The sequence below is a fragment of the Vombatus ursinus genome, unplaced genomic scaffold, assembly GCF_900497805.2.
Source record: "Vombatus ursinus unplaced genomic scaffold, bare-nosed wombat genome assembly UNPS02005236.1, whole genome shotgun sequence".
Lineage (NCBI taxonomy): Eukaryota > Metazoa > Chordata > Mammalia > Diprotodontia > Vombatidae > Vombatus > Vombatus ursinus.
In genome coordinates, this window is record NW_020945014.1 from 318,704 (window position 1) to 344,303 (window position 25,600).

General features: G+C 41.4%; 1 protein-coding gene and 1 long non-coding RNA gene across 4 annotated transcripts; one reads left to right on the plus strand and one right to left on the minus strand.

Annotated features, from left to right (window-relative positions):
- Positions 1–109: 109 nt before the first annotated feature.
- Positions 110–18,570, minus strand: LOC114030580. 2 transcript variants are annotated; one of them, XR_003567635.1, is made up of 4 exons: positions 18,306–18,570; positions 2,806–2,891; positions 873–993; positions 110–253 (listed from the first exon to the last, which is right to left on the minus strand). It is a non-coding gene; the product is annotated as an uncharacterized LOC114030580 (long non-coding RNA). The 2 variants fall into 2 exon arrangements; XR_003567632.1 differs by lacking the exon at positions 18,306–18,570 and adding an exon at positions 18,103–18,295.
- LOC114030567 (ly-6/neurotoxin-like protein 1) lies at positions 17,669–25,256 on the plus strand. Of its 2 annotated transcripts, XM_027845437.1 has the most exons (5): positions 17,669–17,790; positions 19,854–20,024; positions 22,402–22,545; positions 23,232–23,333; positions 24,875–25,256. In XM_027845437.1, the coding sequence occupies exons 3-5, from the start codon at positions 22,491–22,493 to the stop codon at positions 25,069–25,071; spliced, it is 354 nt and encodes a 117-aa protein (XP_027701238.1). In that variant the 5' UTR covers positions 17,669–17,790; positions 19,854–20,024; positions 22,402–22,490; the 3' UTR covers positions 25,072–25,256. The 2 variants fall into 2 exon arrangements, with proteins under 2 accessions (XP_027701238.1, XP_027701230.1); XM_027845429.1 differs by lacking the exon at positions 19,854–20,024 and having other exon boundaries at positions 17,670–17,790.
- The last annotated feature ends 344 nt before the right edge of the window (positions 25,257–25,600 follow it).

Here is a 25,600-nt window from a genome sequence, read left to right on the forward strand (position 1 = left end):
TATTAAATCCAATTGATCACAAATCAAAAGACATCACCCATACCATTTGCCATTTTTATCTACCTCAAAGTCCTGTGGTGACAGGCAAGTGATGAAGCAGCAGGTGGAGATACATTGGGAGCTGTAGTCACAATCTTGCACACAGGTGGCCCAGGCCATAGGATCATCTTCTCACTGGACTGAAGGAGCAGTGGGATTTGGTAGCTTCCTGTGTGTCTGAACAGTCTTTTTTAAGGACCATACCACTCACCTCCTGGTGTAAGAAAGCAGTGAGAAAAGGTGCCCTAAATATTGTTTGCTTCACCCAACCTTGGCCTGCTTACCATGGCAAGTGGGGAATCCCACCCTGTGATCAAAACAAAAAAATGTACAAAAACTTTTGCAAAGATGATTCTACTCACCATTAGTACATGGAATGTATGTACACTTATGGATAACACAAAATCCAATAAATGTGAAAGATGAACAGCTCTTGTTACAAGAGAATTCAGCAAGTATCACATCCAAATAGCAGTCCTGACTGAAATAAGGCTGGCAAATGAAGGCCAGCTTACTGAAGTCAAAGCTTGATACACATTTTACAGGAATGGCCACAACAAAGGTGAGCACCGTGAAGCTGGCATAGGTTTTGCAACCAAAACTAATCTAGTCAAGAAGCTTGTATGCCTCCCCAAAGGAGTGAACAACAGACCTTGCCACTTGCAGGAAAATGTCCTACCACCATCATCAGTCCATATGCTATCACCATGATGAATCCCAATGAGGTCAAAGAAACATTTTATGAAGACCTGGAGACCTTCATCATCAATGTGCTGAAAGAAGACAAGCTTATAATTCTGGATGACTTTAATGCAAGAGTAGGCATAGATTACCAGACATGGCAGGGAGTCCTTAGAAGGAATGGAGTCTGAAACAGCAACAGCAATGGTCACTTACTACTGAAGACTTCTGCATCATGTTATCTTCTCATCACCAGCACTGTCTTTCATTTACCTAAACACAATAAAAGCTTTGTGAATGCACCCTCACAGCAAACACTGGCATTTAATAGACTATGTCATTGTAAGGAGAAGAGACAGACAGGATGTGAGATTGACAAATGCATTGTGTGGTGCAGAGTGCTAAACTGACCTTAGACTTATCATCCCCAAGCTAAATATTTGTATTCAGCAAAAGCTGTGAACCCAAGACAAGATGACTTCTAGAAGACTTAATGTTAATAAATAAGAGCACTTCTCCAAGTAGGAACAACTCATTGCTAACTTGGAGGGACAGCTGAGCCAGTGGAACAGAAAAGGAGTGGGCAACTTTCAGAGATTTGGTATACAGCATTACATTTACCCATCTGGGCCAGAACACTTGCAAACATCAAGATTAGTTTGATGAAAATGATGGGGAAATTCAGAAGCTGCTAAAAGAAAAATGAGAACTCCACAGTGCTTACCAGCAGGACAGTTCATCTGTCTCTAAGACAGCAACATTTAACTCCATCAAAAGTAAAGTACAAGGAAAGCTTAGAGAGATACTGGGTTCTTAGCTCAGTAAGAAGGCAGATGAAATTCGGTTTTATGCTGATAGCAACAATCCAGAGCACTTTTATCACACCCTGAAGGCTATTTATGGGCCAAAGACCTATGATGCATCTTAACTACTCAGTGCCAAGGGGGCCACATTGTTTAGTGATAAAGACATGATCCTAGAGAGATAGGCTGAACACTATTTAATAGTGTTCTCAACAGACCATCATCAATCAATGCTGAAGTCATTGACCTTTTCCTCAGGTTGAAGTCAATGCCTCTCTAGTTGAATTTCCAACTGAGGAAGAGGCTTTGAATGTCATTAGGCTCCTCTCATGTAGCAAAGCCCCTGGTGCTAATTCTATTCCAGCTGAGATTTACAAAGCAGGGGCTCCACTGCTCATACAGTGGATGGAAGTTTTCCAGGTTATATGGCAAGAGGAGGCTATCCCCCAGGAGCTCAAGGATGCTTCCATTGTCCATCTCTATAAAGGAAAAGGAAACAGATTGTCCTGTGACAAACACAAGGGGGTCTCTTTCTTAGTCATTGCTGACAAAATTCTTGCCAGGGTCCTCCTTAATAGACTGATCCTTCACCTAGAAGATGGTTATCTACCTAAGAGCCAGTGCAGCTTCAGAGAGGGACAAAGAACAGTTGATATGGTGTTTGCTGCTAACAACTCCAAGAGAAATGCCAGGAGCAGAACAGAGGTCTATACACAAGGTTTATTCACCTGACCAAGCCCTTTAATACTGTCAAGTCATGAGGGCTTGTGGAAAATTATGTCAAAATTTGGTTGCCTGTATTGTACATCAATTTCATGACGGCATGTTTACATAGGTTCTGGATAATGGATGATGTTCTCACACTTTTCCAGCCACCAATGAAATAAAGCAAGGCCGTGCACTTGCTCCTGTGCTTTTTAGCATGATATTTTCAGCAATGTTGCCAGATGCCTTAAAGGATGAAAATGGCATCAAAGGTAGCTACTACACTGATGGTAAATTATTTAACTTGAAAAAGCTGCAAGCCAAGACTAAAGTAGAGGAGGAATTGGTGCATGATTTTTTTGTTGTTGTTCGCAGGTGATTGTGCACTCAATGTAGCCTCTGAGGCTGAGATGCACCAAAGTATGGACTGATTCTCTGCTGTTTCTGCTAATTTTGCCTAACAATTAACACCAAGAAAACACAGATTCTCCACCAGCCAGCACCATACCATCCATATATGGAACAATTGGTTACAGCAAATGGAAAAATTGTGAATGTTATGAATAAGTTCACTTACTTTGGCAGTATAATTTCCAGGGATGTTCATACAGATGATGAGGTTGATGCAGGCACTGCCAAGGCTAGCTCAGTGTTTGAGAAGCTCTAAAGGAAAGTGTGGGAAAGAAAAGGTATTAGGCTGCCTACCAAACTGTAGGTCTACAGAGCCATCATGCTGACCTCTTTGTCATATGCCTGTGAAACCTGGACATGCCAGGTGCCATGCCAGGAAATGTAATTGCTTTCATTTGAATTATCCTAAGAAGATTTTGAAGATCACCTGGCCAGATAAGATACCAGACACTGAGGTCTTTTCTGGATCTGACCTGCTAAGCATTCAAACTCTACTGTAAAGAGTGTAACTCTGATGGACTGAGCACATGTTCGACAGCCAAATGTCCATTTGTCTAAAAGACTATTTTACAAAGAACCTACACAAGTCAAGAGCTCACACGGAGGTCAGAAGTGATACAAGGACACTTTCAAGGTATCTCTGAAGAACTTTGAGATCTAGTGCATAAAGGTTCTGTATTAAATTGGCAAAGGTAACAGAAATGAGAGCAGTCAGTGTTGGCAGGGGGTGTGGAAAGATTGGCACACTAGTACTTAAATCTGAGAGTTAATCCAATTGCTTTGGACATTTTATTGCTTCCAGTGAAACTATGACTGCCACAATATATTCTATAACATCTAGCTTATAGTACTTTGTCCCTTTCTATAATGTTTGCAAGGATACATCTGTCATTTAGGCCTTTTAAAACTCCCTATACTGTCATGAATTTGGCATCCATTGACTAGAAGTGTATCAATTAAAAACTATTAACTCCTTATATCAAAGGTCTTATTGTACTTTCACCAAAAAGGTATGCTACCAGGTATATTGGACTTTGAAGACATTTCTGTTCCTCCTAGGATATTTCTAAGTAGAGATCTGGAGAGGTCAGTACTTAATAGTGATGAGAAAAAAGACCACTCAAGATGGTAGAGTAGGAGGAAGCAGTGTAACCCACTTCCTTCTCCCATAAGAGAATGGAGGAAGGGGACACATGTGGGCTTGCTTGTGTGTGCATGTGTGTTGTACATATGTGCTTATGTTTCCATTTTTCAGCTTCTAGTAAAGGGGCTAAAACTCTGATACTCCTATTTTTATTCTTTTTTGGGGGGGGGGGAATGAAGTAACTGGGGTTAAGTGACTTGCCCAGAGTCACACAGCTACTAAGTGTTATGTGTCTGAAGCCAGATTTGAACTCAGGTCCTCCTGACTTCAGGGCCAGTGCTCTGTGCACTGTACCACCTAGTTGTCCCCCCTATCCTTATTTTTAGAGAATAAGGAGGGAACTCAGATAGCCCCCAGGAAAAATTGCTTTGGAGGGCAGAGCCAAGATGGCAGAGTAAAAGTAGGGACTAGCTTGATCTCTCTCCCAAACCCCTCCCAATATCAGTAAAAAATGACTCTAAACAAATTCTAGAGCAGCAGAACCCACAAAAATACAGAGTGAAACAAATTTCCAGCCCAAGACAGCCTGAATGGTCAACAGGAATGGTCTGTTGTGCCGGTCTGGGAGAGGAGCACAGTTCAGCATGGGCTGCACAGGTAAAGATGGGGCCAGAGCAAACCTAGAGTAGGGGTTTGAATCACAGGCAGCTGTGGCAGTTTCCAGACTTCTCAAACCACAAATGCCAAAGACAACTTAGAAGATCAGTGGGAAAGGTCTGTTGGACCTGGGTGAGGAGGAGCATGGTCCAGCCCTGGCCTTAGCATAGGGGTGGTGGCCACAGCAGCAATGGCTGCTTCCAGAGCTCTCAGTCCACAGGTGGTAAGGGGCTCAAACAACTGATCAGAAGGAGATTACAGGGATCTCTTTGCTGGCACTGAGGCAGGATTCTGTTGATTTTCCCATACTTGGGTCTGGGTCACAGTCCTGGGTGGCAGTTCTGGGGTGAGGAGGAGCACTAGCATAGCAGAGATTGTAGCAGCAGTGTAGCGGGGACCCTCTTCAAAGTTCTAGGGCAGAAAAGAGTACTTGTGGTTACTCACAGACCACAGCACATGCCAGGAGAGGAGTAAGCACCTCTCCTTAGATCATATCACTTTGGAAGAACTGAAAACTTACAGGTCCCTAGAAGTATCTCTGAAAACAGTTGCACAAAACCCCTGAAGCTTGGGACAGGACATTCTCCACACTGGAAGCAGACCCCTACCTTAACAAAGAGTTTATAACTTAAGTAATTGTCTGGGAAGATAAGCAAACAGCAGGGGGAAAAAACTCACACTATAGAATCTTACTTTGGTGACAAAGAAGATCAAAACATACAATAAGAAGAAGATAACAAAGTCAAAGCTCCTATATCCAAAGCCTCCAAGAAAAATATGAATTGATCTTAGGCCATGGAAGAACTCAAAGAGGATTTTGAAAATCAAATAAGAGAAGTAGAGAAAAAATTGGGAAGAGAAATGAGAGTGATACAAGAAAATCATGAAAAATGAGTCAATAGCTTGATAAAGGAGACCAAAAAACACTGAAGAAAATAACACCTTAAAAAATAGCCTAACCCAAATGGTAAAAGAGGTCTAAAAAGCCAATGAGGAGAGGAATGTCTTAAAAAGCAGAATTGGCCAAATGGAAAAGGCCCAAAAGTTCACTGAGGAAAATAATTTCTTAAAAATTAGAATGGAACAAATGGAAGCTAACAACTCCATGAGAAATCAAGAAATTAAAAAACAAAACCAAAAGAATGAAAAAATAGAAGACAATGTAAAATATTTCATTGGAAAAACAACTGACCTGGAAAATAGATCCAGGAGAGATAATTTAAAAATTATTGGACTACCTGAAAGCCATGATCAAAAAAAGAACCTAGACATCATCTTTCAAGAAATTATCAAGGAAAACTGCCCTGATATTCTAGAACCAGAGGGCAAAATAGAAATTGAAAGAATTCACCAATCACCTCCTGAAAGAGATCCCAAAACAAAAACTCCCAGGAATATTATAGCTAAATTCCAGAATTTCCAGGTCAAGGAGAAAATATTGCAAACAGCCATAAAGAAACAATTCAAATATTGTGGAAACACAATCAGGATAACACAAGATTTAGCAGCTTCTACATTAAGGGATTGGAGGGATTAGAGGGCTTGGAATATGATATTCTGGAGGTCAAAGGAGTTAGGATTAAAATCAAGAATCACCTACTCAGCAAATCTGAGTATAATCAATGAGGGGAAAAATTTGATATTCAATGATGTAGAGGAATTTAATGCATTCTAGAGAAGCCAGAGCTAAATAGAAAAATTGACTTTCAAATACAAGACTCAAGAGAAGCACGGAGAGGTAAACAGGAAAGAGAAATCATAAGGGACTTATTAAAGTTGAATTGTTTACATTCCTCCATGGAAAGATGATATTTGTAACTCATGAAACCTTTCTCATTATTAGGGTAGTTGGAGGAAATATATATAGACAGAGGGCACAGGGTGAGTTGAATATGAAGGGATGATATCTAAAAAATAAAATTAAGGAGTGAGAAAGGAAAGTACTGGGAGAAGAAGAAAGGGAGAGGTAAGATGGGATAAATTGTCTCATATAAAAGAGTCAAGAAAAAGCTTTTACAGTGGAGGAAAAGAGGGGGGAGGTGAGAGGGAATGAGTGAACTTTACTCTCATCAGATTTGGCTTGAGGAGGGGATAACATACACACTCAATAGGGTATGGAAATCTATCTTACCCTACAGGAAAGTAGGGGCAAAGGAGATAAGAGAGGGAGGGGTGATAGAAGCGATGGCAGGTTAGGGAAAAGGGTAGTCAGAAGCAAACACTTTTGAGGAGAGACAGGAACAAAGGAGAGAAAAAAATAAATGAGCGATGGGATAGGTTGGAGGTAAATATAGTTAGTCTTTCACAACATGACTATTATTGGAGTGTTTTGCATTACTACATATGTATAGCCTATATCAAATTGCTTTCCTTCTCAATGAGGGTGGGTGGGGAGGGAGGAGGGGAGAGAATTTGGAACTCAAAGTTTTAAAAATGAATGTTAAAAATTGTTTCTACGTGCAACTGGAAAATAAGATACACAGGTAATGGGGTATAGAAACCTATCTTACCCTACAGGAAAACAGAAGGGGAAAGGGGTAAGAGAAGGGGGGGCTGATAGAAGGGAGAGCAGATTGGGGAAAGGGGTAATCAGAATGCACATCATCATGGGATGGGGGAGGGGAGGGATAGGGAGAAAATTTGGAACTCAAAATCTTGTGGAAGTGAATGTTGAAAACTAAAAATAAATAAGTTGGAAAAAAATTTCTCTGATCTTAATTTCCAGAGAAAAACATAAAACTTGATCCCTAGCCCATGAGAAGGACCTTAGTACAGTCAGAGAGAGAGAGAGAGAGAGAGAGAGAGAGAGAGAGAGAGAGAAAGAGAGAGACAGAGTGCACTGTTATGATGCTAGAGATACCTAAGACTTAGATCCAGAAGAGTAGAATAACTCTAAAAGGCCTACAATTAAAGCCTCAAAGAAAAATATAGTTTGCCCATAATTAGAATTCTTAAGAATTTTAAAAAGAGCTAAAATGTTATAAATTAAATAAGAGTGATAGAAGAAAGAATTGGGAAAATAAATGAGAGCTATAGAAAGACTTAGAAAGAGAACTAACAGCTTATCAGAAAAGGTATGCTACTTTACCCAAGTAACAGACTCTTTGAAAATTAGAATGGCCCAAATAGAAATTAGTGACTCCATGAGATAATAGTAAATATTAAAAAATAGACATATGATTGAAAAATTAAAAGAAAAATTAAGGTATCTCATGTGAAAAACAATTGGAGCTTGAAAACAGATCAAAGAGAGATCATTTGGACTACCTAAAAGCCAGGACCAAAAAATAAAAGCCTAGATATCATATGCCAAGAAACTAGGAAAGAAAACTACCCAGATATATTAGTATAAGAGTGAAAAGTAAAAATAGAAATCACCATTCACCTCCTGAAAGGAACTATAAAATGAAAACTCTCAGGAGTCTCAAAGCCAAAATTCAGTTACTAAGTCAAAAAATAAAATTTTTCTTTAAAAAAAACAAACACACCATGAGCAGCCAGAAAAAAAAGAATTCAACTTCCAAGGAACCAAAGTCAGGATCACATAAGATTTACTGCCTATGATTATGAAGAAGTAGAAAGTATGGAAAGAAATGTTGCAAAATGAAAAGGATGTAGGCCTACAACCAAGAACAACTTACTCAACAAATGTAAACATAATCCTACAGAAGAAAATAGACCTTCAATGAAATAGAGGAGTTTCAAGCAAAATATACCTTCAATGAAATAGAGGAGTTTCAAGCATTCATGATAAAAAAAAAAAACAGAGCTACATAGAAACTTAGAAATTGAAGCACAAATCAAAAGAAACATAAAAAGGTAAATACAAATGAGCAATCAGAAGTGGCTTTATAAGGATGAATTGTTTACATTCTCGTGGAGAGGAGGATAATATAAGATCTCTTTAGAGTCCTAATGTCATCAGGGGCATAGAAGAGATCAAATTAGACAGAGATCCTGGGAATGTAGTTTTTTTTCAATATTTTTATAATCTTGAAAGAAAAAAAGGTGAAAGGATACACTAGAGGAAGAAGGGAGAGGAAAACTAGGGGAACTTTTCTTACATAAGCAGAAGGCACAAATAAAAGTCTATACATATGGGGAAGTGGTGTGTGAAATAAGTCTCTCTTGAACTTCACTTTCATTTGAATGAGTTAAAGGAAAGAAGAACTCACAACCTTGTACAAGCACTCACGCACACACAAAGAATTTGATGAAGAAATACATTCAACTCACCAGAGAAACAGGGGGGAAGAGGAAGAAGGGAAAGGAGGGAACATAAAGGAGAGCAGATTTAGGAAAGAATTAGTCATGAGCAAAGCAAATCCTGATTTTGAAGAGAAGATTGTGAAGAAGAGTTTAGAAAGAGAGAAAGAAAAAAAGAAGGAAGGAAGGGCAAAAAAGGAAGAAAGGGAAGGAGGGAGGAAAGAAGAAAGGAAGGAAGGAAGGAAGGACAAGAGGCAGGAAAAGAATCTGTGATAAAGAGGGGTTTGGGAGCAAAGATGGGAAAAAAACTTCTTCAATTTGGAAATTCCCTCCAATAAGCAATCAATCAACAAGAATGGATTGAGTCTTCTATATGAGATGAGTTGTGCTTGATGCTAAGGATAAAAAAGAAAAAATAATAATGGTTCCTACCCTCAAGGGGCTTACATTCTGTTGGTGGAGGCAATTTATACCAAAATAATATATACAGAATACATTCATGTAGCACCTACTGTAAGGATACTTCCCTACCTTCCACTTGCACTGGTGGGCCAGGTCCCCAGAAAGTAGACTTTTCCCTCAGGGTTTAAGGGGAAAACCTTCTGCAGTTTCTAATACTGTTTATCATGAGCTCCAGCTGGTGTGTTCCCTATTGATTATCATCCAGAGTTGCTTACTTTTTTAAAAAAAGGTATTTACTAATCATAAATATCAAGAACGGTTGTTATGGAAACCTCCAAGAAGCATATTTGAGAGACCCTGCAAAGGTGAAATAGATAAGCCTTGGCAACAGCTTGGATATGGGGTGTAAGAGATAGTGGGGAATCCAGGATGACTTCCAGGCTGGGAGTCTGAGGGAATGAGAGGATGGTGCTGCCCTCAGTAGTAATAGGGAAGTTGAGAGGGTGGAACAGTGCAAAGAGAAAGATAATTAATTCTATTTGAGACTTGTTGAGTTGACAGATAATGCCATTTGTCAGTCCATAAAACACAAAGAGCTTCTGATGCATAATTCTAGCCATCAGGTCATGTCCCACAAGACATTTGGTAGATGCTAATTTTTACAGTGATACGTTGTGTAGTTTCTACCATTTCCTTGGATAATCTACCTTGATTACTAAGTCCAGGCTCTTAAAGATAAGCTAACACTTCTTTAGTTTCTGGTCCTAAATTGCTGTCATAAACTCTTTTTCCAGGAGCAAATCCGCATGACTCAGACGTTTTTTCCTTTGCTTATTCTAGAGGCAGCTGGTGGTGCAGTGACTTAGAGAGCCGATAATAGCACCTCACAGGGTTGCGGTGAGGATTGAATGAGTTAATACTTGCAAATTTATGAGTTAGTATTTGCTTGGCAAAGTGCCTGGAGAATAGTAGGTGCTCTATAAATTCTCATTCCTTTCTCCTTTACATATCATTGGGTGAGTTCATGTGCATGTTGCACATGGTAGGTCTTTTCCCTTTTTTGATTCTTATTCCTCATAAGACTCCACAGTGACAGAAAATGTTTGAGGATCTATTGATTAGGTGCTGCCGCCAATCATACAATCAATGATGCAGAGATAGGGAAGGAAAAAAAAAACAACCAGTAATTTCTTTTGTTTTGTTTTGTTCTGTTTTTTTATGCTCAGAGCACAGGCTTCACTGAACATAAAGTAAGTGAACGCCTTGCTCCTGATGTAAGCTATGCTATATAAGCAGGACGATAAAAGGGAATTTCAAAGAGCAAATAAGGGAAGACAGTGATTTACACATCAAAGAATGGGCAGCCGAAGGGGAAGAACTCTATCAGGTAAAATAGGAAACTAACCTGTTTAACTCCAGAGATATAGTTGTTACTTCAAGCTTGATTTTTGCTGATTCTAGATAACTATGCGATATCTTCGTCTTCAGCAAATGGTGGTAAGAAAGTTAAGCCAGAAATTTTCTGATCACACCACACATTGACTGTCCCCCATGCCTGGAATCCTCTCTCTCTCCTCATCTCTGCCTTCTGGCCTCTACGGCTTCATTCAAATCTCAGCTCATCTCCTACCCTTCTTGACTACTTTGTAGCTTTTGACACTGTTGATGACCCTCTTTTTCCCAAAACTCTCTAAATTTTCATAGTGGTGCTCTTCCTAGGTTCTCCTCCTAGCTATCTGACTGTTCTTTCTCATTGTTCTTTGATGGGTCTTCATCCAGGTCATGCCAATTAACTGGTGTTGTTGTTGAGGCGTTTTTCAGTTGTGTTCTTTTTCGAAGGGGACCATGATATCAGGTAGATGATGACATGACTTGCAATTGTCTTTGATTTGAGTGAGGGAGGGCTTGTCAAGGTCACCAGCTTCACTTTCTCCTCAAGAGCCCTCTGGGTTCAGTGGCCAGATATCAATCAGGATGACTGAAGATGGCCCAGGATGCAGTGGGAGACCTTGGCCTTTTTAAACTAAGGTATTTCTGAGTCTTCTCTTTGAGTGAGGCAATGCCCCTTCAGTGAATGGTCCTTTTTAAGAAGTGAATCAAGGGATGGCCCCTTTAATAAAGAAAAATTATTTATTTAATGTAAATAGTAACTGTTTCTTTTCTGGCCAGCAACCCTGATGGTCTTTCCCTCCTGGTTTGATTTTTTTTTAAATGACCATCCCTTGACTCACTTCTTAAAGAGACCAATTCACTGAATGAGTATTTCCTCTCTCAAAGTGAGAACCTGAAAAGGCCTTAACTTAAAAGGGTCAAGGTCTCCCAATGTATCCTAACCATCTCCAGTTATCTTGATCGATATCTGGCCACTTGGATCCAGATGGTTCTGGAAGAGAAAGTGAGGCTGGTGACCTTACACAGCCCTCCCTCACTCAAATCAAAGTCAATTGCAAGTCATGTCATCATTTCCCTGATGTCATGGTCCTCTTCAAGAATGAAGGAGAAACCACACACACACACACACACACACACACAACTCTTTGTGACTCCATTTGGGGTTTTCTTGGCAAAGATACTGGAATGGTTTGCCATTTCCTTCACCAGCTCATTTTACAGATAAGGAAACTGAGGCAAAGGGGGTTAATTGACGTGTCCAGGGTCACATAGCTAGTAAGTATATGAGGCCAGATTTGAACTCATGAAGATGAATCTTCCTCATTCCAGGTGGTCCAGCACTCTAACAACTTCACCATCTAATTGAATGTTCCCAAAGGCATTATCCTGGTCCCTCTACTCTTCTTCTATACTATTTCTCTTGATGATCTGATGGATTAAATGGTCACTTCTGACGATAATTCTCAGAACTATTTACCCAGTCTACAACTGCCTCTTGCATATATCAAAATGGATGTCCAATAGACATCTTATACTCAACATGTCAAAACTGAACTCATTATCTTTACACCCCCCAAACCCTCCCTTCTTCTGAACTTCCCTATTACTTTTGAGGGTACTATAATTTATTTTTATTTTTTACATTTTCAATAACAAGTTTAATTTGAATAGTAATTCCACAGGTATAGCATTAGTACTTCAAGTGTTAATTATCTTTTCACTTTAAAATTAATGTATTCATTTCCTACTGACTCTTTTCCCCCTGTTTATTGAAGTGCTAAGGAAAACATGTCATTGAGTTCTAAGCTAGGTCTTCGGTCGTGATTAATCACAGTCATATGGCCCACCTCTGCCACAAAGAAAGCCCTTGTAAAGATGTTGATGCTGCTACTCTGACCTCTTCGGGTCAGATTCCACATCAGTCAGCCAATCCCAGAGCTCCTGATATTCTGAATCAAATTACTTCTACTGTGGCAACTTTTGACATATCAGCAAATTCTCCTGTTTGCTTGCTACTGTTGGCATACTGCCCAGTGCACAACTTGCAGAACATCCATTCCATGGCGTCAATCTCTGCTTCTCGGAGGCATACATAGCTGAATCTCAGCCCTGGGACTTCCAGGCCCTTCCTTATCCTCCACAGGCACATAGGTATCCAGTATCTCTGCTTTGAGGATTTCGAGAGCCCTGAGAATCCAGCTGTGTTGCTGGTTGATTTGCCTCCATAGTCTCTTCCATTGACTCTCAATCATTTACTCCATGTCCTTCAGTCCTTCTGATTTATAAGATACAATAAGCTCCAGAAATTATTGACCTTCTTCTGCTACAGCTTTCTTTAGAGCACAGTGACTATCTATATTCAACTTAGAACTCAAGAGTATCTCCAAGTGGACTTTAAGGACATTGGTCTCTGCTGTAAGGGGAGTTCAGTTTTCTGTGGTTTTCCATGGCAGCTCGGCGGTGCAGTGCATAGAGTGCTGGATCTAAAGTCAGGAAGATCTGAGTTCAAATCCAGGCTAAGACATTTACTAGTGGTGTTAGAACTGGATAAATAGATCTGAGCATTTTTGGCACAGAAAACTATTTAATCCATAGCATCACCAAGAGAAATAGTACAGAGGAAGAAGAATAGAGGGACTTGGATAGAGATTTGGGGGATTCCCAAAGTTAGTGAGCATGACCTAGATGAAGAACTAGGACTGAATAGTAAGAAGCAGTGTGGAAAAATTGATAGGAAGAGAACCAGGGGAGAGCACAGTCACAAAAACTTAGAGAGAAGAGAGTTTTAAGGAGAAGAGAGGTGATCTACAATGTCAAAGGCTGCAACAAGGTCAAGAATGATGAGGATTTTAAAGAGGACAGTGGATTTGGTAAGTAAGAGATCATTGGTAATATTAGAAAGGGTAGTTTTGGCTGAAAAATTGGGTCAGCAGCCAGACTGTAGAGAATTAAGAGTGAGAGGAAAGAGAGTGAGGGTATTGCTTGTAGAGCACCTTCTCCAGGAGTTTAGCCACAAAAAGGAAGAGACATATGGAACAAAGCTACCCGAGGCATATAGATCAACTGGTTTTTTGAGGATGATGGTACATAGGCATGTTTGGAGGGGTAGAAAAGGTTACTGGAAGTTGAATTGTTGATAGGAGAAAGAAAGACAGAAAAGAGAGATGGAGACAGAAACACAGAGATAAAGGCAGACAGAGAAATAGAGATAGAGACAGAAAGAGACAAAAAGACAGAAACAGAGACAAAAAGATGGAGATGGAGAGAGATAGACAAAAACAGAGACACAGAAGCAGAGAGAAAGAGTATGTATAGAGACCTTATCTAATTGAAGCCCACTTAGTATTAGTATGCATTATCTTTGCCCCAAGAACAAATATGCGTTGTTAGAAGGAATTTCCTCACTGGGAGGTCCTTAGAGCGAATGCCATAATAGATTTGGTCCAAAAAAGACCCCGGATATAAAGTAGGTGAAAGAGAAGAGAAGAGGAGAGAGAGAGAGGGTGGGGTAGGGGGAAAGGAGGAAGGATTCTTCTAGAAGACTAAACAGTTGAGAACAATCCAATCTCTGGCAAGTCCTACGAAGATGAAAAGACTTCTAGGAAGGTAATTGAATGTGTCTGCTTTCTGAAGACCAACCTAACTGAGGAAAAGCTCAGCTCCAGTTTGCCACCGAGGGATGAACAGACACATACATGTGAATAAATGTGTATTTACAGATATACATATAAATATAAATATATGTTTATACATATGTTTACATAAATACATTTATATGTATGTGTATTCAAATGGATACATGATCTATTCATTCCAGAAGCTTCACCCTGCTGCAATGCTGAATACAACTCATCCATGCCTGACAGTCTTGCATGACTCTCATCCATGCCCTCCCAAAACTTCACCATAGGAGTTCCACCTAATATGCTGGAAGTCTTCATCACTTTCTCCTGACATCACCAGGGTACTAATGAAGCACTCTGGCTATCTATCTCTCACTTTTCCCACAAGACCGGCCTCCTTCCATACAGATCTTTGATATAACATCCTTAGTCCCACTCTTGCTCAGAGTTCCTTGTTGGTCATATGTTGCAATCTGCTCACACCCACTATGTGTGGGATCACACCTTTGATACGTAAGCACATAAGCATGTGTGTGTTTAATAGATGTAGGGATGTATGCCGGGGAAGGAGGAGAAGCAGCTGTAGATTTCTGGTGTAGTAAAAACACTGTTAGTCCCAGAGTCAGAAGGATCTGCTGCAAGCCTCTTCTTTCATATATACTGGTTGTGTGAACACCAACCAGTCACCGCCTCTCATTGCCCCAAGGGTCAATCTGTACTGTTAGGAGGAGTTTCCTCACTGGGAAGTCCTTATATCAAATGACATAATAGATTTGGTCCAAGAAAGACCCTGGATATTTGCTATATGAAAGAAAAGAGGAGAGAGAGAGATTGGAGAAAGAATAGGGATGAGAGAGACAGAAAGAGAAAGAGAAAGACAGAGACAGAGAGAGGTGGGGGAGAGAGACACAGAGAGAGAGAGAATAGAGGTGAGAGAGAGAGAGACAAAGAGGGAGAGAGAGAGAGAGAAGAGAGAAGAGAGAGAGAAAGGGAGGAAGGAAGTATAAAAGGAAAAGAAAAAGAGGGATATAGGGAGGGAAGGAAAAAGGAAGAAAGGAAAGGAGGGAGGAAGCAAAGAAGGGAGGAAGATATATACATACATATATATTTATCACACATTTGGTTTACATACATAGCAGGCCACAACTACTTACTCCAACACAATTCCTTCATCTATTACCTTACTATGCCATCTCCTAAATGTGCCCTGTCTTTCCCAGGCATCAGTTCCTTGGGTTGTTAGGACCTAACCCATGACCCAGGTGATCTCAGTGCAGGTGCCACTAGGAAAACTCCTCCCCTGTCCCAGCCTCCCCTTAACCTATCCTCTGCATTACCTCATGCTGTAACAAGCACCCCTGGGCTGGCTCTGGGCTCCAGGGCAATGGCCAGCGAGAAGAAAGGGCAAGACCCTCACCCTTTTTCATTTTCAGTAGGATGGACTGAGTCACACAGGATGAGCAGGAATGGATGCGTTGTTATAGACACTGCAGATCTCATTCTCTTTCTATCTAAACTCATCCGTCTTCTGAACTTACCTCTTCTCTCTAGAGAACACAACTATTCTTCCAGTCACCCAAGTTAATAACTCTGATGTCATCCTCAACTCTTCGCTCTCCCTCCCCCTCCCCCATCACAACCAATCTGTTGCCAAATTTTGTTTTACCACTTCCAAGACATCTCTTGCATCTGTCCCCTCCTCACTGCTCATATCCATGGTTCTGGCTCTCAGCACCTCTCACCACGACTATTGCAAGAGTCTCCTAATGGATCATCTCCCCCCTCCAGTGTACTCCTTCTCCAAACAATCCTCCCTACAGCCACCCGTGTGATTTTCCTAAAACACGGGTGCTGATTACACCACTTGCCTACTCCAGTAAATTCTATCAAGTTCCCAGGAACTCATCTGTTTGGTATTTAAAAACTTTGGCAGCCTGGTCTCACTCTATCTTAGAGAGTCTTAGACTCTTTTACTATTTTTCAGCAAAACTGGACCTTGTAAACAACACGCTATCATGCATTCTTGCCTTTGGACTTGCTAGTTTCCATGATTCACCTTAGCTGGCCCCCATGCCTGAAAGGCACTCCTTTCCCACCTCTGCCTCCTGGACTCTTCTGTTTCCTTCACAGGTCAGATCAAGCACCACTTCTGCATGAAGTCTTTCCATGCCTCTAAACCACCAGTGTCTTCCCTTCCCAAATTAGCTTATATGTATATATATATATGTATGTATATATGTATATATATGTATATATGTATATATAAAAACATATTATGCGAATAGAGTTATTTATAACATAAACATATACATATATTTATAATATAAACACACATATATTTATAATATAAACATATACATATATTTATAATATAAATATATATCTATAACATAAGTATACACATATATTTGTAAAATACATATATGCATATGTTTATAATATACACACATGCACATACTTATACATATGTGCACATAGATATTATATACATATATGCATATAGTTATAATACGCATCTATGCATATATTTATATTCTTCTACCCCATAAGAACATAAGCTCCATGAGGGCAGAGTCAATTTCATTTTTGTCTTTATATGCCCAGCACCTAGTAAATACACTATTGGGCACATATGAGGTGTATAACAAATGAATATTGATTGATTGATTAATTATTGGAGGTAACTTCCAAATAGATGAGATTTTACCTGCTTGATTTCAATGCCTACAAGCTTAGTTGAGTCCTTGAATTCATGAAAAGAATAAGAAGAATAATATATTATTTCATTTGAAAAATGATGTAAGAAGAGGTATGTAATACACTGTAAAAAAAAAAAATGGCAGAGTTGTACAATCAAATACTGGAAAATGCCATGAGGGATTTTTTAAATTCAGCATTGGCTGTCCCCCAGCCCCACCCCGTGCCGGATTGCTCTCCCTCCCAACAACTGAGTAGAACCTCCAGCTTCCTATAAACTTAGCTAAAGCAGTAATAATACCAGCCAGCATTTATACAGCGCTTTAAGGTTCGCACAGCGCTTTGCGTGTCTTATCTCATTTGATCCTCATAAAAAATCCTTGGGGGGTGGGGGCAGGTATTATTATTATCCCCATTTTATAGATGAGAAAACGGAAACTGGGAGAGGTTCGGTGACTGGCCCAGGAGCACACAGTATCAAGTATCGGAGCAAAGCAAACAAGTATCGGAGGCAAAATTCAAACTCAGATGTTCTTGCTTGCCAGCGCTGGGGACTTAAAGAAGAGATATGAGCTATCTTTAGAGGAAAGACAGTGGGATAATAATAGCATCTACTTCACAGGTTTGTTGTGGGGCTCGGATGAGGTAATATTCGTAGAAGCACTTAGCACGGTGCCTGGCAAGTAGTAGACACAAGTGCTTTAGGGGTCTCCAAAGCTCTGACACCCGTCTTGTGCTCCACCACCCTTTCCCCTCAGCTCAGCTCTGATGCTGTTTCTAAGGCTTTATTACCGAACAGTAAAGATTGGGGTGACGTTGATAAGCACAGGCTTGAAGCCTATAAAGTCTTAAAGCCCTGTTTCTCCCATACACTGTCTCCCTTCTCTGCCCGCCCCCAGCTGTCATTCGGATCCTGTGGCCCCGCCCAGACCTCTAGGGGTGTGGGGATGGGCAGGGGCAAGTGCTCGGGCCAGTGTGGGGTGCCTTAAAGTCTCCAAACTCTGATCGCTGTCCAGAGGAGTCAGATCTCCGGAAGGGAATCACAGCGTTCATAGGGACTGCAGTAACTCCTGCAGCAACAGAGCAGGACGTGAGTGGGGGAGGCTGGGGAGGGGAAATGGAGCTCAGGTCTGGGCCCACTGGCAGCTGGGGAACTGAGGTGGGCAGTGGGTTCATCCGCATGGGGCTGGGATGGGGAGAGAGGGGTAGCAGGGAGGGAAAGAGTGTCCAGGCCAGGCAAGGGTAGGGGGGAGGCTGCCAAAAGAATCATGTGATCTAAACTACCTGGTCTCTTCTGCTGCCCAGATTAGCCTTTTCACTGGCTCCCAATCTAATGCCCCTTCCTCCCTCTTCCCCTAGTATCACCCTTTCCCCTACAGCTCCTCACTCTTTTCAATTTCACCTCCACCTCCAGCATGCTCCTCTCCCAGCATCCTTCTCCTTCCACCAAAGATCTCCCTTCCACAGGATTTTCTCTCCTCCTTCAGTGTCCACCTTATCTTCCTCTAGCCCCCTCAAGGACTCTTCCCAACCAACATTTCTCCAGTCTTCCCAGGAGCTCTCCTTTTCAGTCCCCCCCTCCCAACTCAGTCCTCCTCTTCTCACCTTCTCTTCAGTATCTGGAGGCTGGGCTAGGTTTTTGAGTGTCAAGAGGGTGACTCATCCTGATGAGATGATCCCTATGAATTCTTAATGTTTCCAGATTGGAAAAACATCCACCTAGCCACACCCAGCTGAAGTCCTCCATGATTTATCCCTACAGTCCAGTATCCCTTTTGAAATTCCCATGAAAGTAGCTCAACCAAGACTCCAAGTGAGGGTACCAATACAAGATTTAGACAAACAGTGAAGGGCATAGACCAGGTTTTTCTTCACTACACACTTAAGATATTATTCCTTGTATTTAACTGTAATCTCTCTTGATGTATTGGAGTTCCTTTTCCTGAGTGGAGACAGAAATAATTTCTTAGTTTTCATTAATGATAGTGCTGTCTTCTTAGAGTTTGAGGGGAACTATTATTCTGGATCTGATTCTCACCCCAAAAGAACTGAGAACTAGAATAATGGAAATCATGGGAAATGGGAGGTTTTGTGTGTGTGTGGGGGGGGGTGTGTGTATGTGTGTGTGTGTGTGTGTGTGTGTGTGTGTGTGTTTGGGGAGAGAACGTCATGTAACCCTCATCTCAAAGTTTCTGAAAGAGAAAGAAGAGAAAACTAGAAATAGAATGTTGTGTGCCCGGCAGATTGGGAGAGCAGATTTCAAAGGGTGTGGAGAAAGGTTGAGTAGGAACCCACAGGGAAAGTCAGCCCAGAAAGAGTTGGTGAGATATGAAGAAAGACACACTATTCTGATGAAGAAGAAAAAGGGGAAATATCTAAAGCAGGTTTCTAAACTTGGGTAGATTTCAGAAGGTCTGTGATTCTATTTTTTAAAAAAAAGACTTTTATAACTATTTTAATGTTTCCTTTGTTGTCTTAAGTATTTTATTTTATACATTTAAAAGTGTGATTCTGACTAAGGATCTATAAGCTTCACTAGACAGCCACAGGGGTCAATGACACAAAAAAGGTTAAGCATCCATGGTCTACAGATACTGTTATGGATGCACAAATTGCTAATTAGCCCACTCAGTTGTTTGAAAGACACAGGAGATGGAGGCAAGGATGGGTAATAAAACCGTGGTCCTAATATCAGTAATAATAACTGGCAAAGTGAGCACTAAGGACAATAAAAGTGATATTTTGGAGGTTTTTAAAAAACATGTATCGGTGGGGCAGCTAGATAGCTCAGTGGATAGAGCCCTGGACTTGGAGTCAAGAGGACCTGAGTTCAAATCCAGCCTCAGACACTTGACACGTACTAGCTGTGTGACCCTGGGCAAGTCACTTGACCCTGATTGTCTCACCAAAAAGCTAAATAAATAAAAAGTAAAATAAATCCACATATCAGGGAAAGGCAGAAGGAAGGGTGGGGCAATGAAAACCAACAGTAGGAAGAAGGCAGAATAATTCAACTTTTATTTTGCTTCTGATATCTCTACCAAGGTGAATGACCTCTGGAATGGAAAGAGGAGGACAAAAATGGCCAGTTGGGAGTTGATGCCCCAGATAAGTGGGGAAATAGTAAGAAAGCTTTTTTTTATGAGTCTCTAGGTCTACATGGATGACATCCCAGAGGAATGAGTTGGTGGACAGATTTGGGGAGCCACTTCCAGTGACCATCCAAGGATCCCTGTTAACAGGAGATGTATGGCAGGGCTGGGAAACTGCCAATGTTCCAAATTTCAAAAAGCATAGAGATTGTCATCTGTAAACTCTAAGCAAGTGAGCGTGGCTTTGATTCCTGGCTAAGTTCTAAAACATATTATTAAAGGGATGATTTGAAAAAGAAGTAATTACAAAGAGCCAGTCTGACTTCATCAAACACAAGTTATGCCAGATGAACCTAATTTCCATTTTCTTCTAGGGTAGACTGGTAAATCAGGGGAGTTTTTTAGATACAGTTTGTCTGGATTTCCAACACCCATTTGACCAAGTCTATCAAGTTATTATTGTACACAAGATGGAAAGATATGGGATGACAGACAGTGTAATTAAGTGAATTCAAAAGCAGTTAAAAAGCTAGACACAAAGGGATGATGATTCCATGTGAACTTGAGAGGAAACTTCTGGAATGCTTTCAACATCTGTTCTTGGCCCTTACTGTTTGATTTTATTTTCAATTACTTTGATGAAGGCATAGATAACATACTTACAAAATTTGCAGATAACACAAGGTTGAGGGTATTGCTATCTTGACAGATGACAGTCAGGGCATAAAACATTCTACAAAGGCTAGAAGACTAGACCAAACCTAAAGTGATTAAATCTAAATGATAAGCCCTTAGAGAGACAGTTTAGAGTGGAGGATAGCTTGGTGGACTTAGAGTAAGGCAGACAGGGATTCAAATCCCACTTCTGACATTTGTTAGCTTTGTGAACATGGGCAAGTCACTTAACCTCCATGGGACTCAGGCTTAGCCTTGAACATGTATTTACTCAATTATGAACAGATTTCAATCCATGTGCATAACCCCCAAAGAGCCTACCTTGTTCTTTTAGCCATTTTTCAGTCATGTCCAATTCTTTGTGACCCCATTTGGCAGAAATACTAGAATGCTTTACCATTTCCTTCTCCAGCTCATTTTACAAAGTAAGAAACTGAGGCAAACAGGTTAGGTGACTTGCCCAGGGTCACAAAACTAGTAAATGTTTGAGGCCAGATTTGAACTCAGGTCTTTCTGACTCCAGGCCTGGCACTCTGTCTACTATGCTACCCAGCTGCCCCAAAGAGATTACAGGTCAGTCTGATAATACTGAAAAAGACTACTGATCGGTATTATCAAATACTAACATGACATAAATATAAAGCATTATACTCAGGTTCCAAAATAAACTTTATAAGTACAAGATGGAGGAGGTAGGGTAGAGAATCATTTGTCTAGTGGATTACAAATCCAATATGAATCAATAATATGATGTATTTCCCACCCCACCAAAAAATTAATTTAATTTTAAGCAATACTGAGAGGAACAGAATGCAGGACTAGGGAGGTGATAGTCACATACTGTGCCTGGATCAGACCATATTTGAAGTTATTGTACTTGGTTCTGGGTGCCATACTTTAGGGAGGTCATCTATAATCTGGAGAATGTCCAAAGGAAGGTAAGAGGTCTCAAGGTCATACTTTATGAAAATTGGTTGAAGGAACTGGAAATATTTAGCCTGAAGAAAAGAAGAATCATTGGGGGTGGGGCATGAGAGCTATTTTCAAGTATCTGAAGGGATATCATATGGAAAAGGGAATAGACTTGCTCAGCCTAGCCCCAAAGGGCAGAACTAAGAGAGAAGATGGATAGAACCTGAAGAAGCAGACTTAGGCTTAATGTTAGGAAATATTCCTAATGATTAGAGCTGTCCAAATGATCTTCCTTGGGAATATAGGGGAGATAGGAAACTTCCACCATTCTGTATCTTCAAGAGAAGACTGATTGGCCATTGAACAAGGAACATAATCAATAGTCAGTCAGTCTTCACTTGAAGACATGGAATGGTGGGAAACCCACTATCAGTTCAGATATGGATTACACTGGAAAGCTAGCTGGTGCAAGTGGATAGAATGCCAGGTCTAGAGTCAGGAAGACTCATCTTTCTGAGTTCAAATCCTGCCTCAGACACTTACTAGCTGTGTGACCCTGGGCAAGTCACTTAACCCTCTTTGCCTCAGTTTCCTCATCTGTAAAATGTGCTGGAGAAGGAAATGGAAAACCACTCCATATCTTTGCCAAGAAAACCCCAAATGGGATCACAAAGAGTCAGACATGACTGAAATGACTAAACAGCAACAGTGGAGATTTAGGACCTTGCTTCAAAGTCTGGCTCACTACTTATTGCCTTGGGTGATTTGCTTGGGCAAATTGCTTAACTTCTCTGGAGCTCAATTTCCTCATCCATAAAATGAAAGGATCCTTTCTATCCCTAAATGTCGTAACTCTTGCCTGGAATGTTCAAAGAAAACCTACCTGTAGGTTTGGGGCCTTGAAGGAGGATTTTGATAGACATGGGGAAAATGGGAAAGGGTATGAACGGAAGTGGGAATGCATTAGGGTTGGTGAACAGTCCTTAAGTTCCCTATCAACTCCTTCTTCTTGTTCCCTACAGCATCCCCTAGGCTGAAACAATCTTGCCTGTGGCTACCACCTCCTGCCCCAGCTCAACACCACCCTCTACACTCCCCGGCACCTTCAATCATGAAGTCCTTTTTAGTCATGTTCTTTGTAATCATCATCATGACCAAGCAAGTTGGTAAGGGGGATGGATATTTTGACTTCCAGGGGTCAAGATGGGATAAATGAGACATTCAGAAGTGGGCAAGGAGGTTATATGCTAGGATTCTGATCCCTCCCATCTTACCTCATTTTGGTGACTCCTTCTCAAAAAGGGATGCCAAGAATCTAGGGTGGTTTCCTTTGGATCAACATCAGGGAAAACTTCAGAGAAGTTTCAAAGGGGAATGAGCTGCCTCAGGAAATAGTGAGTTCCCCATCACTAGAGTTCACATGGAGGTGGAGGACCATTTGTCAAGGATGTTATGGAGGGGATTGAGCCAGATGCCTCTGAAGTCTCAACTTTGAGATTCGATGTTTTGTTTGTTTTGTTTTTTAACTATGGGAGAAGTACCAGTTCTAAGTCCTTGATGGGGTGGGAGGGTGGGGAGTGGCAGAGAACACAAGATGGGTGCTGCCATTTGACTGGAGATATTGGGGATTGCGATGGAAAAAAAGTCTGCCCAGGGGCCTTCTCTCTGATGAGAACAGCTGTGGTCAGAGCCCTACAGTACCCTTGAAGGCTCATTAGAAGGGAGCATCTTTCCCCTTCTCAGGTCTGGCTGGGTCTCCAGGCAGAAAGAAGGTGAGATGGGGATACTGGGCAGAATGGCTTCCAATGACGGATCATCTGTAACACTGTGGTTTCTATCTGACCTCTTTCAGCGCAAGCTCTGGATTGCCATGTCTGTACAGCTAATGACAATGACTGCTCAAACCCAGTGCACTGTCCAGGACTATCCATCTACTGCAAGACCATTCGGGCCTGTAAGTTAGCTCCTGGATTCCCCTTAGGAAAGTTGGAGGGTAGAGATAATGAGAATAGACATTGATATAGTACCTACTATGTGCCAGGCACTGTGCTAAGCACTTTTACAAATGTTATCACCTTTGATCTTCATGACAACCCTGTGAGGTAGGTGTTCTTATAATGTCCATTTTACAGCTGAAGAAACTGAAGCAAACAGGTTAAGTGACTTGCCCAGGGTCACACAGCTTCTAGTATCTGAGACAGGTTAAGAAATTAGGCTGAATGAGCTAATGAACAGGGAGAGATAAAACAGAAGCTTCCTTGATGAGATGAGGCAAAGCAGTGGAAGGAAGGATGGGGAGAGAACAGTAGATAATGAGAAGAGAGTGAATGTGATTTTTGAAGGAATGTTCTGTCAGGGGCAGCTAGGTGGCACAGAGGATAGAGCACCAGTCCTGTAATCAGGAGGACCTGAGTTCAAATGTGGCCTCAGACACATAACACTTACTAGCTGTGTGATCCTGGGCAAGTCACTTAATTCTGATTGTCTCACTAAAAAAAAAATGTTCTAAGAAATCAAGAATATTATTAATTATAATACTAATGATATTATCTAAAGCAGGGGTGGGGAACTTGAGGCCTTGAGGCCACATGTGGCCTTCTAGATCCTTAAGTTTGCCTTAATTGGATTCAGTCAAAAGACTGCATTTAAAGATTTAGAAGGCCACATATGGCCTCAAGGCCTCAGGTTCCCCACCCCTGATTTCTAAAGTGAGTAAAGGCTTGTCATAGCCCCGTGTTGCAGATGAGGATTGCTGGACATAATGGGGTAAGCTCTGGATTTAGAATTCTAAGATCTGGGCTTGTTACTTACTGGCTCTGTGACCTTGCCCAAGTCACTTAAGGTCCCTAGGCCCTATAAAATGTGAGGTTTGGACCAAATGGTCTCAAAGACCCTAATTCCTGCTCTCATTTGCCTGGGTTCAGATCCAGGTTCTCTTGACTTGAAAAATTCATGGTTTGTATAGTGGTTGGATTCAGTGACTTTTAAGGTCCTCACTAATGAGATTCTAGTTCAATGTGCCAGATTGGAAGATCCTGAACAGTGAGCAGGGGGTTTGGAAATTTACTCTATGGACAGGCGGGGAGCCAGGGAGGGGAGGCCCAGGAAGGGGTTGAGCCTGAGAGAAAAGACATGAGCTCTAGTCTGAGGGTTATGTGTCCCAAGGATCCCGAGATTGGTCAGTGGATAGAATACCAGGGAGGACCAAAGTGGCAGTGAGGGAAAGGAAAGGTAGTGGCTAAAAGCAAAAGCCAATGACTCAACTCAATGTAACAAGCATTTATTAAACGCCTACCATGTTCTGGATCATGAGCTCTGCCCTAGTACATCAGGGATGAAAAATGATACAACCTCTGCTTTCAAGTAGTCGGCAGTCTAAAAGGCAGAGAGGGAATGTGTGCACAACTATATTTGATACGAAGAATGCAATGTTGAGGCTATCAAATAAGGGATCTGTTCGCTTATTGACTTTCCTCCCTCTCTGGTTGTGTTCAGACTCTCCAGTTGTGGTCTACAAATCCTGTGCGGCCAGCTGCACCAAAGATGGCGTGGAGGAAATCCAGATAAAACAAAATGCCAAGGTGTCCTGTTGCCAGACAGACCTGTGTAATGGGGCTGCCTCCCGCTCCTCAGGTCTCATCCTCACTGGGCTCCTCAGCATCTTCTGGGGTCTCTTTACTCTTGGCTTCTGAGCTATAACTAGCCGTCACACAGGTGGATAAATGAACTTTCCTCCCCTCCTTTGGACTTATAGCTCAGCCTGGCTCCCAGGTGAGAGAGCGAGACTGTTCCCATCCTCCCTTTGTCACTAGACCCCACACAGAGCACTGGGCAGCTTCCAGCCCCACCTCCATCACGTTCCACCCCCTTACTGGTATGTCTCTGTTTGGGTCCTGATTTTCCTATCAGTAGAAGAGACCTGGCAATCTTCCTGATACCTGGGGGTGAGGGTGGAGGATGACTCTTATGATAAGATCTTGATTTGGAAGGGAATCCCAGAATCCCAGACTTGGAAGGGACCCCAGACAGCATCCCATGCAACCTTCATTTGAGCAGCAATCCCCTCTATGCAATTTCTAGGCCTGCTTCCTAATTTTGCTCTCCAGGACCAAGCCAACCAACTCGAAACTATGGCCTTCACATGTTTGAAGACAGCTATTATTTCCCTTCTTCCTCTGCCCCTGTAAATCTTCTCTTTTATAAGCTACAATACACCCCAAC

Bases quoted from the DNA above. Each gene is read 5' to 3' on its own strand.
- LOC114030567 (XM_027845437.1), top strand. From the start codon at position 22,491: ATGAAGTCCTTTTTAGTCATGTTCTTTGTAATCATCATCATGACCAAG. The intron at 22,546-23,231 runs GTAAGGGGGATG...GACCTCTTTCAG, and splicing joins CATCATGACCAAGCAAGTTG to CGCAAGCTCTGGATTGCCAT. The intron at 23,334-24,874 runs GTAAGTTAGCTC...GGTTGTGTTCAG, and splicing joins CTGCAAGACCATTCGGGCCT to ACTCTCCAGTTGTGGTCTAC.